This window comes from Corapipo altera, unplaced genomic scaffold (genome assembly GCF_003945725.1).
Source record: "Corapipo altera isolate COAL_440 unplaced genomic scaffold, ASM394572v1 57, whole genome shotgun sequence".
Classification (NCBI taxonomy): Eukaryota; Metazoa; Chordata; class Aves; order Passeriformes; family Pipridae; genus Corapipo; species Corapipo altera.
The window spans coordinates 8,837,880-8,857,303 of NW_020884905.1; the positions used below are offsets into that span (position 1 = coordinate 8,837,880).

At 42.0% G+C, this 19,424-nt stretch overlaps 1 protein-coding gene across 17 annotated transcripts in view; it reads right to left on the reverse strand.

Annotated features, from left to right (window-relative positions):
- The window catches only part of NFIA (nuclear factor I A), a 413,178-nt gene that overhangs the window by 97,419 nt on the left and 296,335 nt on the right, over positions 1–19,424 (reverse strand). For 16 of the 17 annotated variants that reach the window (XM_027651688.1, XM_027651700.1, XM_027651699.1 and 13 more), the window contains one exon: positions 18,089–18,154. The exons of the other annotated variant lie outside the window; for it this stretch is intronic. In XM_027651688.1, the coding sequence (XP_027507489.1) occupies positions 18,089–18,154 (66 nt within the window). The remainder of the gene's footprint in view (positions 1–18,088; positions 18,155–19,424) is intronic. 17 annotated transcript variants of the gene reach the window in all.

Sequence of the window (19,424 nt, forward strand, 5' to 3'; positions counted from 1 at the left end):
GAAACATTGAAAACACTTCAATTCACGTTAAAGACCTTGTGTAATGGAAACCATTCCAAGATCTAAGATGTCTGGTGTGGTTTTTCATTTCTGCTGACTCCTAACGTTTTGGGTACTTTTTCCTACTTATGTGTGTGAGAAATCAGTTAAATACAGTTTTTTGATATAACGATAAAAATTTAGAATCTCCCTCTCTACCATATACCCAATTCGATACAAAAATTGCATTAATACTGATAGCGGCCTATAGCTTGAAAAACAACAGATGTCTTAAATTAGCATATTTCTGTTTCAGGTCCTCAATCCAAAAATCAAATTTTAAAGAAAAGAAGAAAAAAAATCATTATAAACGGTCATACTCATTTGGCAGCTTATAAAATAATGTGCCTCCTCAAAAGCATTTCAAAGTAAATGAGATGAAATCTACCTTGGGATAATAATTCTGGAATATTTATAGAATCCAACAATAAAAAGAGTAATAAAAAGAAAAGCCTGCCTCTCTGCAAATAATAATATGAAGGAGTTATTTATCTTCACATTTTTATATCAACCCCAGTTACAAGAGCAGTGACAGCTGCGATCTCCAAGGTCTGTGGTGATACTGCCAGTGACTCAGTGCCCAAATGAGCCCAGAGAAACCACCCAGTTTCCCGGAGCTTCCAGGGAAAGCTGATGGCATGTGCTTCTGCAGGGTGCTTCCCGAGCACCCACCAACAGGCACCTACCCACAGGCACCCACCCACTCTCTCATCTCAGGAAGGGGGGTACTGCTGTCTGTCCTATTCCCCCTCCAAAGCCTTTGTAAAGTGAATGCCCCAATGTCACGAGCTCAGCATTGCATTAACCCCAGGACCCCCCAGAGAGTTGAAAAGTCTCCTAAAGAGAATAATATAAGGATAATTTCTATCCAGCTGGTAATTTTTTTATTTCAGCATCATGTTTCTGGTACAGTCTGAAAACATGGATTTCTACAACTCATTTGTCTGTGGCCAATCTCACACACTCCATCAACTGTCCTCGTTCCTCTCTCCATCATTTGTCCTTGCTCCTCCTACTCCCCATCAAGTATCAACTAACATTTTGCCTCCTGAATTTTGTTCACTGATTTCTAGGAAGCTCCTGGCAGGAGCAAGGGCTTGTAGGAGCCGACGGCGGGGGCACATTCTGGTCTTCACACTGACGGAGATTCTCTTGGTACATGCAGAGTCTACTTGGGTTTACACTACTTCAAATTAGAATTTAGCTACAGTATTATTGCCATAAATATTATTGTTCATGATGTGTGAAGAACATCAGTGTGAAAATAAATGTAAAGATATTTAAAAACTGGTGTGGAATACTTAGGTATTCAGACTAATCAGGGGCTGAAATAAGCACATTTGTTTCAAATCCTGTTTATAGCACTACAGCCCCTCCCTCCTTTAAATCTTCCTCTTAACCATAGTGATGTTTATTGAATACCTGTCATTTCTCCAGCAGCATGTGCCAACAGCGGCTCACCAGTGCCAGGCTGCATGAAAACCCTTCTGTCTCCTATTCTCCAAGGGGCTCCCTTAGATCAACCACTACCATACCCAATACACTGAAACCCATAAATTTGCAGATACTCCAGTCAAAATTCTTAACAGGAAAGTGCACCCATTTTGCCCAGTGTAGCATACTGAAATATCACATGGTGAGAAGCATTTCTCACCATGTGTAAACTGTCAATTTGATTTGAAATTAAAATTTTTGATTAACATGAGCATTTCTGAGCCTCCCGCTGGCAGCAGCCCTATTGCTGAAAAGTGACATGATTTGTGACACACATGCTGTACAGAAGCCCCATGCCAGCAATTGTTAAACCCATTTTCATTCTGCTTTAATACGGTATGACACTCAGGAAAATAATTTTAATATTTAGGAGAAAGGGGGTAAAGGCTTAAGGACTGAAGTCTTTTATAGGTGTAAAGCAGGATTAGAGCAGCACGAAAAATCAGCATGGGGATCTCCCCGTCTTGTAAGTCATGTCTCTTTTCAGCAACAGGAACCATCTGCAGGAGGCTAAGAAAGGTTCATGCTGAAGCACAAAGCCTTCTTTTAAATCCAGTTGATATTTCAAACACAGCATGAGGTACTTTCCACCTATGAATGCCGAGATGCTTGTGCACGGGGAAATGCTCACAACTCCAGTAATTAAACCCTCTCAGATGGGAGCTGGGATTTTCTGGTTTCCACAGCGGTCTGTTATTTTTCCATGTTTATCATTTCCCTGGAGATACCGGTGGTCACTGGAGATGCTAACATTTATATGGTGAATTACTTACAAAAGAGGAAAGTTTTGTGACTGTTAAAGACTTTTAAGGCCAGGAATCTACATCTTCATCAGGGTGGTGGGAAGATTTTTGTGAGTTTAAACAGCTACCAAGTGAACACAAGAAGCAGGACAGGTTTTAAGGCTCTGATGTATGCACGCAGGAGACAAAAGTTCAGTGGGGATTTTTATAAACGTAAGCCTATGTCACTGCTGCAAGCTGCTGACTCAACTGTGTCACCTGCGTGTTTCTCAGAGTGGATCATTTTTTTTCCAGTAACATCATGTTCTGAGGAAGTTTATCATGAAACAAGTATCACGAACAGTCATTCTGAGCAGCAGAACAGCTTTGATATGTGTCGACACGCATTTGACTTTTCTTTGAGCTCCTAACACTATTCATCACATTAAACACTCTGCTCTGCTGGACTCTCTGTTCCTAGTAAACACAGAGTGATTTCTAATTGCCATAATACAGCAAGTTAAAAAAATATAATATTTTAAAAATAACATTAGATGGTGAAATGAAATACCAGGATGATTCAGATGCCCTGGAACTATTCAGGCCTGAACATAAAGCTGTGGGCTCATTTATGTTAATAACAACACTCAAAAACTCAATCTGCATGACAAACACAATCCTCAGCAAAGCCATGGTATATAGTTACTATAAGTATGCAGGTTCTTTTAAACAAGTCTTAAGTAAGCATTGTGTGTAAATATCTAGTTTAATTAGCATATTGCCAAGAAATTATACACTCAACAATGCTGTAATTATTTTAGGATCTATGAAACCCTCCATCAGCTGGTGGTAGTTAAGCGCACCCTCCAAGATTACCCTGCAGACATGCTCAGAGCTGAACCAAGGGAGTCTGAAGTCCTGTGGACACAGAATTAGAGGGCTATAAAAAGAGGCATTGGTTTTTTGGGGGTCGATTTGGTTTTTTTTTTTAATGTGCACGTTAGTTTATAGTTATAGGAATAATCCACATATTCAGATAATATAGTGCAATTCTCTAGAAAAGCTCAGTGTCCAGGAGGAGCCTGTGGGACAGGGTCAGGTGAGAATGGGCATCCTCCAGTCCCACTTTGCTGAGTGATATGGACACAAACCCTGGTGACTTCATTAGCTGGTTCCTCTCATCCTTCCTTCCTGGCACTCCTCTCTCTTCACACCATGGCACTTCTAAAAAACTATGGCTGGACACTACAATAATGGAAGCTGTAGAAATATCTGCTGAAGATTAGACAGTACAAATGTGATGTGAAAGTAAGAATGCTGTGCATGGAGGCTAAGTCACAAAATGATCAGCCAGCTCCACCTTTCCCCACGGGCTTTCCTCTCCTTTCAAAGCTACTTCTTATACATCTCCTCAGCTGACACCACCTTGAGTAAACTGCAGTTCACAGTAAACCCCGTGGACACTGTGTTACTTTATTTAGCTATTGTCCTTTCTATTGAATTCTTGGAATTTTCTCTCCAGGAGGCTGTTACTCCTCTATTCTCTGTACAGAAAAATAATCTCCTAACTCTGAAAACTTTTAGTCCCAAGTAAGCTGATTTCCACCAGGTTTACAGAGTAGTTATCCTTGTGGCTTGAGGAAAGAGATTTTCCACTAGTCACACAGACTGGTTTGGGTTGGAAGAAACCTTAAAGATCATGTTGTTCCAACCCTCTGCCATGGGCAGGGGTATCTTCCACTAGATCAGGTTGCTCCAAGCCCTGTCCAACCTGGCCTTGAACGCTTCCAGGGATGGAGCATCCATATCATCTGTCCTTGACTGCCCACATTATGGGGCTCATGAAGATCACTCAGGGCCACTCTGAGAGATCCCAACACAGAAGATGGGGATAATCTCATGAGCTTTTCTCCAGCAGCACCTGGGCTGTCTCACCTTGGACAGCAGAGTACCAAGGTAAGTCTCTAGAATAAAGCTTTGATGTACCGGTAGCATGGAAGACAGAAAGGGGTGGGTCTGAAAGCACAGTAATACTTATTTAGAGACATGTCAAGCTTGCACAAGACCTAGACACAAAACTTGGTGCTTATGGATGCAGATGAGGCCACTGTAGGCAAACACCACGTGCCCAACATGTCTGGAAAATTCCTTTCCAGGCAGCAGAGCGATCTCCAGTGCAGTGTCACCCTCTACATGGAGGCCCTGCATAATGAAGCCTGGGAACTAAAGGAACTGTCCTCATCACCTGCTAGCAGGGAACAAAGTGCCTCCACTCAACACAGAATCTCTGGGTGGCCACCAAGGTCTGCACCAACTTCACCCGAGTTACGCAGGACATCTCCAGAGAAGAACAAAAGGGTGGGATGACTAGCACAGACACCAAGGAGTCTCCACAAGTGACATGTCACCCCTCATCTGCCTCTGACTGACTCCACTAGGAGTGTGAAGGTACTTGAACAAAGTACTGCACTCACCTAGAAGCAACAGAGCCCCCTCCCTGGGTGACACAGGCTCTCTGGGCTCATATCCCAGGCTCTACCATGCCTCTGCCTCCTCCAAGCACTGAGGAAGAAGCCCCACAGACTTATTGACTCAAATCCCAAGGTCTGATGTACTCAGGGTCAGGCAGGCAACTACACTTTCAGACAGTGGTGGAGAACACCCAGTGTATTAGTGGATAATTCCCCCAGCCAAGTCCCGAATGAGCAACAAAAATCCAGTGGGAAAAGACTGCTGGATGTGGAAACCAGCAACAGAGCTCTGCATGATGAGTGAGACTCTCCTTCCGTTTTATTCTAAGTTTGTGTTTTGTAGGGCAGGATGCCCTGTCTACATTCCTTCATGGACTAAGAATGGACATTTATTAACAAGTACTTGGGCTGACAGCCCAAAACTCTAGACTCCTGGCCTGGGACTGTATGACAGAGGGCCAGTGACCCCGTTTGTGTGTACTTCTACAGACACATGTTGGTGTGATAGGGGCATTCACTTTCTCAGGTTCAGGCCAAGGTCAGGCCAGAACACGGACTTAGTTTATTCTCTCTATGTAATCTGCTCAGGCTGTAGCCCAAAGAGGGCCTTGGAGTTCACGAATTCTGAGTGCATTGTGAGGGAGTCAAGATTAACGAAGTAAACAGAAGGAGCAGAGAGGGACCTTCTTTGTCCTCAACTAATTTCACGGGCTCATCCCATGCGTGGCATCATTCCAGGGTACGTGCTCAGCGAATTAAGATGATACTGGGGGGATGTCTTGCTCCAGGAGCATGCCTCCAGCAACTCAGACACTTTCTTGGTGTAACAGTTCATCTCAGAGGACCTGAGATGAATCTGTTGCTAGAAGCTGGGTTGGGCAGCTAAGCCTATGCAATCCCTTCCTGTGGTAGAAGACTTGCCTCTCTAGAGCCTCTAACCAGTTCCCAGCAGTCACTGTCTGTGGCACAGCGTGATACACAGGGATGCAGAAACATGGCAGTGGGGTGGATCATTTAAGACATTCTGTCTTTAAGACGATATGTAGATACCACAGGGACTGAGACTTCATATTTTGGACCATGCTTAGCAGTTTGGCTTGTGACACTTTGTACCGTGACTGACTTCCAAGCAGGCAGAAAGAATAAAAAAAGGAAGAGGAATTTCACTCACAGAGAACTTTATATTAAACTAAGCAACTTAGGTAAAAAGGAAATCCATCCATTAGAGTTTGTAAAGGATAAACATTTGTTTCTTCTCTGTTCCTCCTTCGCTCGCATTACCAAAATGCAGAAATAAAGGAAAAAATAATGATGGATGGATTTTGGAAGACTTAGAGTTCAGCTCAGGATGGATGAGATCCCAACATTTCAGATTCTTATCTCATCGTAATTGGAATAACTAAACCTCTCTTGTCTGCAAAATTAGGCAAGATATCCTGTGAGAATGGGATCTTTTTCACAGCAGTTTAGTCCCCAGACGCATAAAAGAATGAAAACAAGAATTGGAACAGAACATTTTTAGTTTTGAATAATGGCTTCATCCGGGCAGTTTAGAACTAAACTTCACTGGAAGAGCTGAGGAGGAGGTTCTTGCTGCCAGTGTGCCCATCCCTAGACACATTCTTCCACAGAGCACATAAATACTTATCTAAAATGATAATTTATCCAAGAAACTCCCATTCTGTAGAATTCAAAAGAAAAACAGAACGGGAAGAAAGTACACTGTCCACCCTTCTACCCTGAAGAAATCATTCAACAAAGTCCATGTGATCCATCTTTGCTCTTGAGCAAACACTGTCTACTTTGACTTGTCAGGATAAGCAGGTGAGAGGTTCTTGACTTCCTCCAGCAGCAGAATCTCAGGTCCAGAGCAATTGCAGAGTTAGCCTGAAACATCTCAGTTTTAAACCTTCCTGAGATTCAACACAGAGAGATGAATTCCAAGATGACCTGGTATGTCCACTGATTACAGAGGGACAGTGAGGATTTTAGGTTCATCACTGGTGTCTCATTTTAATGCCTAATGTTAGATGGAATTAAATCTAAGCCCTAGTCCATGTACCACATCAGCATAGATCTGGAAGAAAATTTGCTTTCCTCCCCATATCTTACCTCAGGCAATATCTCTTGACATTCTCCATCCTTACAGTTTTATCTGGCTACTTTTTGTTTGTTTGTGTTTGAAATTCAGAAGACTGTAAAATACAAGCGTTGCTGAGTTATTCTTGTGTTCCTGCCCTTCATCTAGTTCATTTGCAGGAGGGAATAATGATCTGTCACCAAGGTAAATTCACTGCCTGGCAGATAATGCCACAGTGTTTCTGCTGCCCATTTCACAGTAAGACATTCTTTTTCAATGATGTTGCATCTCTGTTCTCATGGGAACAGTTTATGGCTGACATAGCAATAGTAGTAATAACAACTTACATTTATACTGTACATAGGATGATCTTTACTTCTCTCTCCTTCTAACAGTGGAAGGCTCCCAGTCCTACTGCAAATATATCCTTCCTGACTATGTCAGACAAAAACACGGATTCACTTACTCTGGGTTGCCTCATTCCTCAGCCGTTTGCTCGGGTTGTCATCCCATTTTGTTATTGATTTAAATTGAGCCATGGGCCACTACCCAACCATTGCTCTAAGCCTTCACTCACAAAAATCTGTGAGGATTCCCTCTTGCCTCAAAACCGCAGCCACCTCAGTCTGTCAAGCTGATGTCCATTCTCTCCTGCTCCTCACCTCTTTCCTTCCTCCTGCAGTTCCAGCTCTGGCATGCTCTGCTGTACAGTAAAATTGGCTCCCCTCTGTACAGCATGAGGGACATGGCCAGCTCTCTGCATTCTGCTGTTGGAAACTTCCTGAAAGTGAATTCCCTGATTTTAAAAATCAGGACTTTGAGGACTAATATGTGGGAAAATTGCAGGAGGTTTGCAGTGCAAAGCTTGTCAGGTGGGGACAACCCCCAAACACCAGCAGGTTTTCAGACGGGGATGCAGCTGTCAAAGAGCTTTCTGTTAGAGATAAGATCTTAAGAGTAAGGAATTAAAGTGGAAAAATTACAGGGACAGAGGTCTGGATTCTCTGTGAGTGAGTGGTACAGCTATTTAACTAGTATCTCTCCCTTATGATCCCAGGAGAAGAAATACCAGCAAAAGGTTTGGCCCACCGTGTTCTGGAAGATGGTGTTGACACGCCTGTGTCTGGCAAGGGGGCACTGGGGGGAATGCTGGGGATGCCAGCATGTGACTGTGCTGTGACCTCATGGGAGGGCACCCCACAGTCAGAGTTGGGCTGCCGGTCATGTGTGAGAAAAGAGAAATATTTGGATCCCCTGTAGCAACCCTATCTTTTCCCTGTGCCTCCTTTCTCCAGGGATGGGAGTGAGGTGCTGGCTCCTCATCCCAGAGTGTGGTTTACAGCAGATCCCCTTGCTTCACGTGCAAGTGAGGGAGGGTGGGAGGTAATAATTAGAGACACTCTAAAATGATTGCATTAATTGAATCTTATGAAAATGGAAAACAATGGCAGTGGGTAATAATAAAACCCTACAGTAACGATGTACATCTCTTGTTTATTAGAAAGTGCTTCACTGACTACAGATTTACTCTGGGGCACAGCAGGAAACTTTTCTCCTTTAAATTAATCAGCCCTTTTTTGCCTTCTTTTTTTTTTTTTTCCTTCAGAGAAAAATACCAGCTATCAGATCTGTGTTTCCCATCCACTCCTAAGACTCCTCAGTGCAGTGCCTGGAGGTGATAGTGTGAACTCACTCAAGAATGTGAAGGCATTTTATAAATCATTTGGTTTCAGCAGGAGGGGGAGAAAGGAGAAGGCAGAGGGATGATATAGTTTACAGCACATACTCAGCAGTAACTCCCAACTGTCAAACTTCAACATTTTCTTCAGTTGCAACAGTGGTTAACAAAAAAATGTTAAGACAGCAGACATGAAATGCACATAGTAAGCAGCACATTTAATCAACTGGCACCTTCCTACCACCCCACCGCCAAAATCTATGCGGACACTATCACAGCCTAGGAAAAAAGTTGTATAACTGGAGATAGGGCACTGGTGGGACAAAAAGGAGCACAAATGAATAACATGAACTGCTGTAAACAACTTGCGGCGCCTTTTGTGTGCCAGATAACGACAGCAGAGTTAAAGGAGTGTGTTTACAAGTGTGGCTCTCTTGCCTCACCTTCCTCCTGCCCCCTTTTGCCATGCTCCCTATGTTGCTCCCGGGAAAATATTTGCAAACCATTGCAAATAAAAGTCTCCTTCTCACTTTCCAAGAAACGGATCTGGTATTTTTCCATTTCAAGCCAGGCCTCAGAGGGGATTTTATTCTTGCAGCTCTGTGAGAGTCACCCTAAACTTTCTTTCCAGTTCCTAAATAGCAACTTCTGCAACTAAAAACCAGTAACTATTTAGCTACAGAAGTGATGATGCTTTCTCTAGGAGCCTGGTCTCACTAAATTACACTATCTGACAACAGCAGCAGTCCAGCACACAGCTTTCAGGAGCTGTGCATTGCTTTCCACATGCGTCTCCTTGCTGGTGTACACAACTTCAGGGTTACAAAATTAAGGCTACTTGGAAAGCACCTGATTAACCCACGAATCTGCAGCATGCACAGACAATTCAGATTTTTTCTGAATGTGCAAACCAAGTATTAGTATGAAGGTTGGGATCCATTTGAATGAAAACCACGTTGTACCTGTAAAACCATGATTCATCCAGGCACTACACCACACGCTGAAACCAGGGGAAGGTGTGAAACGACGACACACATTTTCATGTGTATATGTATTTGAAAAGGTCTAGAGTCAACAGAATATCTCCTGTGTCGGTTAGGATGTCAGAGCAAAAGAACACACGAGCAGGAGGGGGAAAACACAATCCCTTGTCACAGTTTGGTGGTGGCCTCGGGCTCCTCTTGGACATTACCATCTGGATGAACCCAGTTTAGGTGCTGGCAGTTCAGATACAGTGAAGGATGTGTGTAAGTAGGAGGTAAAATATGGTTTGTAATAAAGGCTGGGACTTGAGTTGCAGGGGACCTCTCATGCTCTGGGTGGACTTGCTGGGCTGCATCCCCCTTGGATGTTGGAGAAGAGCAGCCTGACACCCACCCACCCACTGCTGTTACTGCCTCCATCTCCAGCCTCCATCCCCTTCTGATTCCTGCAGCCTGCACAGTGAGAGAGGCAGCGCCTCACCAACTCATCTGCACAGCACAGCTCCCGGCACACCTTTTTAACTTCCAGTGGTTTGACCACAGAAGACAAAATTTTGGCCAGGGAGTACTTCCGCTCGCAGGAGAGCAGCGGTGAGCTGGGCTGGATTTTACTGTTGTGATCTCTGAGTGGAGGGTTCCCACTCTGCCACAGCCGACTGGCACTGCCACAAAGACACCACCTAAATAGATGTGAAGTAATGAATACTTTGGGTAAGCGACTGATTTCAGAGGGTGCTTTTATCCACAGGCCCTGTATTTATAGTTCAAGCTTTTTCAATTAATACGCACACCCTAAAAGAATTAAACTACTAATTATCACATTTTACGTGGTTCACAGAACTTTCATCAGATCTAGTAAATGAAATCACGAGTTCAGCAGAAGAAGCTTTACTGCGCCAAATTATGTCAAGGGTATATCATGTTGATAATAAAAGATCACTTGGTAGGAAGCCTAACCTAGAAGGTTGGGGAGGCGTAAAAAGTTCACATTTTGGATCATGCTGCTCTGGTGTGGGCGTTTTGTGTTTTTTTTCTTGGTTATTGTGGAAGGCAATTTTCCTGCAAGTAAAATTTTCCCTTTGTCTTACATTACTAAGCATTAGGGAATTTTTACATAGAAAGACAAATAGATAGGTTTGGAGTTTTGTTTTGCAAGTTAGACCTTGGCATCATATCCTCTTTCCACTAATAAACTCCCCTCTCTACTCAACAGAAATTAAAATTATGCCCATACCACAAATGAAGTCCTTTCCCTAAGTGCCCAGCTTCTTGGTGGGCAACTGTGGTGTTCCAAAGCATTCTTCAGTCTGTGGTCCGCTCTGGCAGTCACAATTACTCTGACATAACCCAGCTCTCAGCTGTTAATTAAACAGCAAGTCTCTCAAGAAGATAGGAAAAAATCCAATTGTAATGAAAACTAGAGATTGCTCACAGGTCGAGCATCTGAGTCCAGGACACTGGACTGGTTGAAGTGAGTCCTAAGGCACCTCTTGCCTTGCAAAGGTGGGACACGGGTAGAAGAGGATGCCATGGCTGCTGCCACAGAAGAGGGGGCAGTGACCTGGCACTGAGGTCCCCTCAAGGCAAAGAAGATCCTTGGCCCTGCAGAGGCAAGCTTGGGAGCTTCCTAAGTGGAGGCTTCTGTCCTTCCCATTTCCCAGTTGCCCTCTAGATGGCCCTTGCTGTTATCTCATGGATAAAGATTCATGGAAAGGAATGGAATGGAGTAACAGAATAAAAATATATTTTGAAAAGACTTAGAATAATCGCAGCTGTATTTATGCACCTTATCCACTGGAAAGGTTCATTGCCTTTTTTCTGTACACACACATGGAGAAATAAAAATATATATTCGAGCCACATTTTTATTTCTCCTTTCCTTTGCAGCACTCAGCCACTCCAAGCGTAATGAACGTTTCATGTCTTTCAAGCACTGCTTTGTCATGCTATAAGCATTCATTTCATGCTTTGAATATTTCCTGTCATACTCGCCTTGGATGAATTTTTTGTGGGAATGCTTTGCTTGTGAAGGTTAATGGTTAGCAACAGGGAAAACTGAGGTCCTCTGTCAATCCCCAAGTCTCAAACACTGTAGGTCACCAATGAGGAAGGGTCTCCACTTGGCCCCAACAGAGGCAGCACAACTGACCCCGACTGACGATCATGGATCTTGCCAGATTGATAGTTAACACCCTTCACAGTTGCCTTCACTGGGTCCCCTCAAGAGAGTGCCAGCTTCTGATAAGCAGGCTAAACCCTGAGCCTATCAGAGGGCCCACTAAATCCTGAAAATGGTCTAACTGTGCCTCACAATCTGGACCACAAAAGAGAATATGGTAATACAAGGAAAATTTGTGTTTTCTTTTCTAATTATTCAGATGCTTCTTCATGGCATCATTAAACTGTCTGGGAAATACACCTGGATGCTGCAAAGTTCCACTTCTAGACTATTATGATTAAAATACTTTATTTCTAGTACTTGTTGGGATCTATCTGTAATGAAATAACATGAAAAAAATGCAAGACTACACTACACATAAGTTAAATTTATAAGCAGACATATCTGCTTTTGTTTCCTTGGGAAACGCTGGCTCTCAGAGTTGCCTACATGAACTCTCTCTCACAGGGTGACGAAATACAGGTTGGATCTCATCAGACCTTTGTTGGCTGATGGGTCCTGTTAGAATCAACAGCCCATCCTGCCCAGATCACAGGAAGGCAGAAACCAGCCCCACCAGTGCTCCCCAGCTTGGCCCCAGCTTCCAAGCCTGGACAAATTTTGCCACTGCTGTTCCCGGCAGACAACGTGATCCATAAGGGTGCAAATCTGTTCAGAATTTGGTCCTGGCAAGTTACAAAGGTGCAAACAAGCTGACATCACCAGGAGCTTTGACTTCAGCGCCAGTGATGAGATTCCTTATTGAAAATGCTAAGGGCTTTTTTTTAAAAGCTTTTTCTGAAGAAAGTTAATTTTAGATTAGTCCCTCAGGCTGTGATAACTCCTCAGCATGGCTCTGTAAACAAGAGAGGAGAGTCTTCTTGCATTTATAAGATTCTGATGCAAATAATCCTATGAACAAGAACACTAATAAAAGCTGCCGTTACTGTATTACCGCCTTTGCAGCTGTAACTGATAGAAAACTTTCTCTGCAAGGCTCAGTTATCTGCTGCAAATGAGGTGTTTCAGGAATGTTAGTCATCTGAGACCACGTATTTTCTAACAGCACCAGTTTCAGCATTGTGTGTTCAGAGAACTCTGGTGTCCGTGCACTCCTCAGGTGGGAGCTGAGGGGCTTATCCAGAGACAACCAATCCCCCAGACACCTTAAGCACCTTCTTGGGGAGTTGGTGTCAAGTTCAGTCACAGCTGTGAGAGCCTGTGAGGCAGCTGGACTCTACCTGAAGCTGTGGGGACAGGAGGTCAGGCATGGAGGCATGACCTGAGCAAAGGGATGGCCTTGGAAGGCAGAATGCTTCTAATTGTTAAAAATTCAGCTGCTGAAGGAATTGGAGGTCTTTCAGCTACTGTTTAACTTACACAGTAGTTGAATGATGGGGACAACCACAAAGAGCAATTCTGCCTATCTCAGCTTGAGAGGAGGGTTTGAAATGTGAACTCTGCATCCAAAAATGCCCAACCCTTGGACCAGGTGGGCACCAGTTCCACTGCCTGAAGCCACCACACTGCATGGAACACGAAGGCCAAGTTTTGGGACCAGAAAGAAGCCATTCTCAGAGGACTGGACTCTGCAGCCTGTTAGTTAGGGCAGAGAGGTCTTTCCACACATAATCCCCTCCTCCCTTGCAGCCAAAGCTGTATCATGCCTTCCATGACCAGCTTTGCCTAGAGAAGAAGAAAAGGAAACTTCTCTTTGCATATGTTCCCACTGTTGCTTTCTCTTTCCCTCACAGTTCAAGGAACAGAATTTCTTCCTTTATGTTTTTAGCATATACTTGAACATTTTTTTAAGGTTTCATACTCAAGTCCAGCCCTACTTTAGCAAAGAATTCAGAGATGATATTTACAAGTCCAGTGTAATTACTGCGGGCTTGAAAAACGAGTTCTGTGAGTTACGGTGCATCATTGTTTTTCTTTTTTCTTTTTTTTTTTTTTTTTTAATGCTACGAAGAACAATGTGCCTTTCATTTCCTGTAGTGCTGTTAAGGTACTTGCAGCTCAAAGCAGTGAGAAAACATTAAAGCTAAAAAGCATTTGGTTTGGGCATTAAACATTTTTATTTTTTTAGAAAAATGTCTCTCCCTCTACAGAAGTTGTCTGAGCAATGGATTTGGCACTCTTTTGCAATCAGCTGTAATAATGAATGTTACTTTGCTCACTTTAAATGGGAGAATTTACCAAGTTCTTTAAAAAGAACTTGCTAATCTACAATTGAAGTGCTGTATTACCAACTCTGAGTTACCAAATCACAATCCCACCTGCTTGAGAGCCATCAGTAGCCTGTCGAAAATGACACAACATTCTCCTGCTTTCACAGCACACTTGGTGTGCACCTTTACGCTGCAGTTATTAATTCACCAGTGCCACCACATCAAACACAAACATCACTATGTGAATGCCTGACATCCATTTACTGACAGCAGCAGCACAGCTCTGTCCCACAGTTATTAACCACTCTGTGCTACATCCTCCCTGCCTTTCTCCAGAGTTAAACTCCTGCTGGAGCAGAGCAGGATTTGACTTCTAATACTCTCTGAAAGCTAGAGTCACAAATATCCCCTCTTTGCAGACAAAAAGAGCAAAAGGTTTTCCTACAAAAGTTTAAAATAATCCTACTTACAAAAAGAAAATCTATCTGATAGTTGTTTCCACAACTGAAAGTGAGAATAAAAGCCTGAGAGAGTCCACGGCAGTGCTGAGCTGGGAATTCAGTTGTTCCTGATCCCCAGGCATGCAGTCACTTCACTACATCAGACTACCCATTTTGTCATCCTCACTTCACAGAAAACCTAGTTTGTTTATATAATACAACACCAAACCAGTGCATTTAACAAGCTTTTAAAATCAATAATCTTTTTTTTTTTTTTGATTGGGTGAATTGCAAAATCACTTTGCAGTGCCAACTGAAATGAAGCTTTTACATACCATCAGGCAACTACAAAAGTGGGGAATTTTCCACATGGGTGTTCCACCCAGCTGGTCAGAAAAAACCTCATTTGAGCAAAATATGAGGGCATCAGGACATGCTCCTGCCTTTCAGATGAAGTTGCTGGCCTCCCATAAATCTACTCACCCATATAACAAACAGAGAAATTCTGGGCTTTCTGCCTCTCCCCAAAAAGCTCTTTCCCTTGCTAAGGGAGCAGCACTGTGCACACCCTGTGGGTATGAGCTAGTTTCACCCCCAGTTCCAGGACAAAGCATCTGGACCTTGGACCATGCTTGCACCAACGAGCCCAGTCTCGCCTGCATGTTTGCTTTTCGTGGCCATCAGGCTAGGTGTCTCTCTCTTTCTCTAGGAAATAATTAAATGTTCAATATTTCTGTAAATTTTTGCATTAGTGATCAGGTAAGTGACTGCCTGAAAACTATTCTAGTTTCATGAAGGCTGAAGGAAAGGTAAGAATTGGTGTTGAAGCCACCACTGAGAACAGAAAATGTCACCATCTTCTCTGCCTGAGATGATTCTGCTCCAGAAAATGTGACTGTAAACCCCACTAGAAGAAAAGGAGTGGTTTTAAAAAAAGAAGAGCTTTTTTTCCCCTTGAACTTCACTTTAATGAAGGTTAGATATACAGGCTTTCCAAAACAACATATACAATTTAGAATGATAAATTAAAATTTGTAGTAGGAGGCCTTCTTTTTCAGGGCTGTATAGTTGACCCTTCTGAACCTACATTACTCAAGGTATGCAAAATATATGTGTATAATAAATAGCTCTAGAATTTATGGAGTGGAACAGAAAGGATATTAACAGGCAAGTAGAGAGGCTGTATAACCCTCACAAGGCCTTTAAAGATTTATTTTTTTAAAATGAAGGAATGCATGCATGGAAAAGGTAGTGCTGAATTGATACACTTCTTTGTGCTTTCCAGAAACACATGCAAAATGCTTCTAAATCTGCCCCCAATCTGGTCATTCCACTGTTGGCATCAGGGGGAATAAGATTATTCACTATACTATTTTTCTTTGATTTAAAAAAAAATAAAACATTCCTCTCTGTGTGGGCTCATTCTTACTCTCAGTAAAATCAATTACGAGCCTCCCATTGACTCCAGAGAGATTTGGATCAGGCCCTGTGGAAGTGGGTCTACAGCAAGTGTAGAACAACGCAGTTAATATGATTTATTGTGTCCGTTTCTGTGCGTGCAGTTTTTCATTTTCTAAAGCCTGCAGTTTTGCTTTCATCCTCACGTTCAGGAGATAAGAGCTGCAGATCTGTGTTGATCTACACGCCGGGTACCCTCGAGCTGGGGGCTGTGTGTGCTGGGAATGAGCTCAGTGCCTGCTCGGGGGGAACAACCCCTTTAGGGCCAATACACTGGTAAAGAAAATCTCCCACACAGGCAGTGCAAAAGGTGCGTTATCAGTGAGGAGGCTGCTGCTGTGGTAAGGAAAAATACCCTTTAGTAAAACTGAGAAAAAAAGAAAAAACCTTTTCCTGTTTATTAAAAAAAAAAAAAAGTACCTTTTGCAGGTCACCAGCAAAGTTCCAAGAATTCACTCAAAGATTGTTTTACAAAGAAGACTCAGGCTCCAAATCAGAGATATTTCATTTCACTAGGCTCTTACAGATTTTACATTATTAAACACTGACATTGCTGCTTTTCGGGGCAGTTATTGAGTAACAGTCTTCGTTAAGACTGAGAAACTGCAGGGTAAGAAGAACTGAGCTTTAATAGCTGTGAAAGAATATTATTTAAACACAAAATAATAACATGCTTGGTGCCTAATACATTCTAAATTAAAATATGATTTAATAAACACAGGCAACATATTCCCCATAAAAAAACCCTGGCAGAATTGGCAGAACGAAAATCACAGTTTAGTCAGTTCTTCTCTTAACCTTGCAATCCTTTGGCTACAAATTAAAATTTCTGTGAAAAGGATTGATAAGGGAAATTAGGCACTGTCTTTCAGAAACAACAGCAATGTTTTAAGATGGTATGTTTGGATGAAAAGCACAAAATCTATCAAAATATGAAACCTTTCATATTTAATGTGAGGAAATACAGGAACTCCGAAAGCCAAAATCTTACCAGGCCAATAAGCCCTATGTTCTATGTCCTATGATACATGCTGGTAATTTAAAGGTTTTTATGTACCTAAACATCTTCTTCTCCCCTTAATTTTATCTCCTGTTGAAACCCTAATCCAAACGCAGTTTGGATGCAAATGTAGCCCTTCAGCTTCACTCTCCCTTGTTCAGTGGCTAATGAAGCCCCCAAAACACACACTGAACATATATACAGCTGAAGGAATTTAAGGCAAAAGCTGTTTGTTGCTCTGTGAAAGGGAAATCACAGCTGTATTATTATAGATACAATATTTCTACATGAATTTACGCATTCCAAAAATTGTGACAGGGTTCAGGGGCATAAACCTTCACATAAATTCTTTTCTATATATGCAGAGCAGACCCCGGTACAGTGGATCCCCCAATCTACATTTAGGTCTTACAAAAAAAGTCTGGTTATGGATAAGAAAAGTCAAGAAAAACTAGTAATAATAATCACTTTCACTTTGGGAGACATTCTAAACTCTAAATATAAGTAGTAAAACAAAAGTCAGTTGCCCATGGGCCAAAAAAAATTGTTGAGGGCTACCTTAGTTAAACACAAAAAGGAAGAGAAGCTGTTCTATTACACACATATTTATCCTTTCACATACAGTCCCTACAGAAATTCACTATTATTGAATGATTTTTTTTCAGGCTGCTTTACAAAGCAAACCATTGGTTCACTAGAAGCTATTGCTTCTACTTTAAAACTGTGTCAGTCCAAAGAATGCTAGTGTTCCCAAAAGTCACAGTCCTGCTGCTGCTTCCAAATAAGCTCAAGCTGCTGCCACCTGAAACCACGGTATTGAGAACACGGAGAGAAGAAGGGGCAAGGAACTATAGTTGAGACACCCTGACCTGTTTACTCATGGTATCTACAAACTTTAAAGCATCATGATGAAAAAATACAATCTATAGTAGCACCTGTAACAGCCCTGCAGTGGCACCTGCCTGAGCAAGTACTTCAGTGTGTCATGTGAGAGCATCAGTAAACAAAAAGTAGTTAAAAGCACATAGAGAAAGCCAAAAGTGATGAAACACACACCCCTAGGAGGTCCTGACTCATGGCCCAGGGACTGAAAGCCTTTGCTATGTAGGAATAAGGATAAGGGTTGCATACAGCAGGCTCTGTAATAGCATCTCCCTAATTAAAATTATTTTTAAAGGAAAAAAATTCTCTCTCCAGGACTGGAGAAACAAATGCTGCCTGAGATCAGTGAATCAGTAGCATTTTAACTATGAGGAGAGTGCACACCCTCTTTGTAGCTGTCCCATGTCAATTATTCTGAATAATCTTTTTATATTAGGCATGGGGAAAAAAAAATCTTTATAAATATGGGCTGTTTTAATATCCCAAAGTAGGAGCAGCAGGTAAGAACTTACCATTTTCTGGCTGGTCCTTAATATCAGCTTCACTTGGCTGGCTGGGACTTTCAGATTGACTTGAATCTGAAAAACATAAAATACAGCCAAAAATTACAGGGTCTGCTATGGAAAATAGATCAGAGGCGCCAGACTTCCTCAAAAGGTTGAGAGTACAAACTAAGCACAGGAGTGTTGCACTAGGACATGATAATGCAAAAGTCCCGTGCCCAGGTAATATGTTTGTAAGCAAAAAAAAAAAAGGGAATCTTGTTTACAGCACTACACAGAGTGCTTGGGGTGTGTGTAAGCATAAATTAAGCTTTGAGAATCCTTCTTTTTAAAGAAGGCATGTTTAAATTACTCTCCTACATGTTTTTTATAATGCAGCCTCTATGTTGTATACAAACCAGAGCCTTACTCCAACACATAGTAAAGTCTCAAAACATATCTTCAATCAGGCATAGAAAGGTAACTAAGCAACCCCATAAAGTCGTGGAGATTTTTGGCTACACATTTCTGGAACAAAATCTGCAAAACTGAGAAAAGAGCTGGTTTTTGGCGTACTTTCACAGTGGTTACAGTGCTACAGGATCCCTAAAATGTATGGTGTTGGTGGTGAACTGCAGTGGGATAAATGAGACCAGCTACTGGATGACCTGCTTTAGAACTTGTGTAAAGAATCCTACAAACTCCAGCTAACACTCTCCAATGAGCACAATTTATTTGCCTAAAATAATAAAATTACTTTCATGTGTAAATATGAGTGTTTTGCATTTTTACATTTTATTAACTCTACTTTATGTGAAGATGATTGCTCTTTGGTCCAAGAATTATTCTTAGTAGAAGCTTTAGTCAAACAGTATTTTCCTTCTTAATTATTTCTGTCACTATGAATTGGGGAAAAAAAGTCCCTTTACCTGTGGAAAAAAATTTTTTTTAAAAAATTCCTCAAATTACTGTTTTTGCAATTAATACAATTTTATTTTCTTTCCGCAGGAATTGTTCTGTAATTTACCGATTCCATAAAAAGTTTTTGCTGTGAAACAAAACTTAGGCAATGAACCCGCTTGTTACTGCCTCAAACCCACCCCTAATCATGACAAACCTATTTTCTGACTTCACCTTGACTTTGCAGAGTTTGGAATTAGCTGTCTGAAATCTGACCACATTTCAGTGAGAAGTCAGTGCAAGATCAAAAGGTCACGACACTTAACTGTGATTAAATTGAAAATCTTACTTCTATTGCAACAGAGTCATAACACCACCCCTTCTTTTTCTTTGAGGTATTAATAGCGCTGGAAGAAGCAGTACTACTAGTGACCTTGGGTCAAGCAATGCTAATTTATTGCTCTAA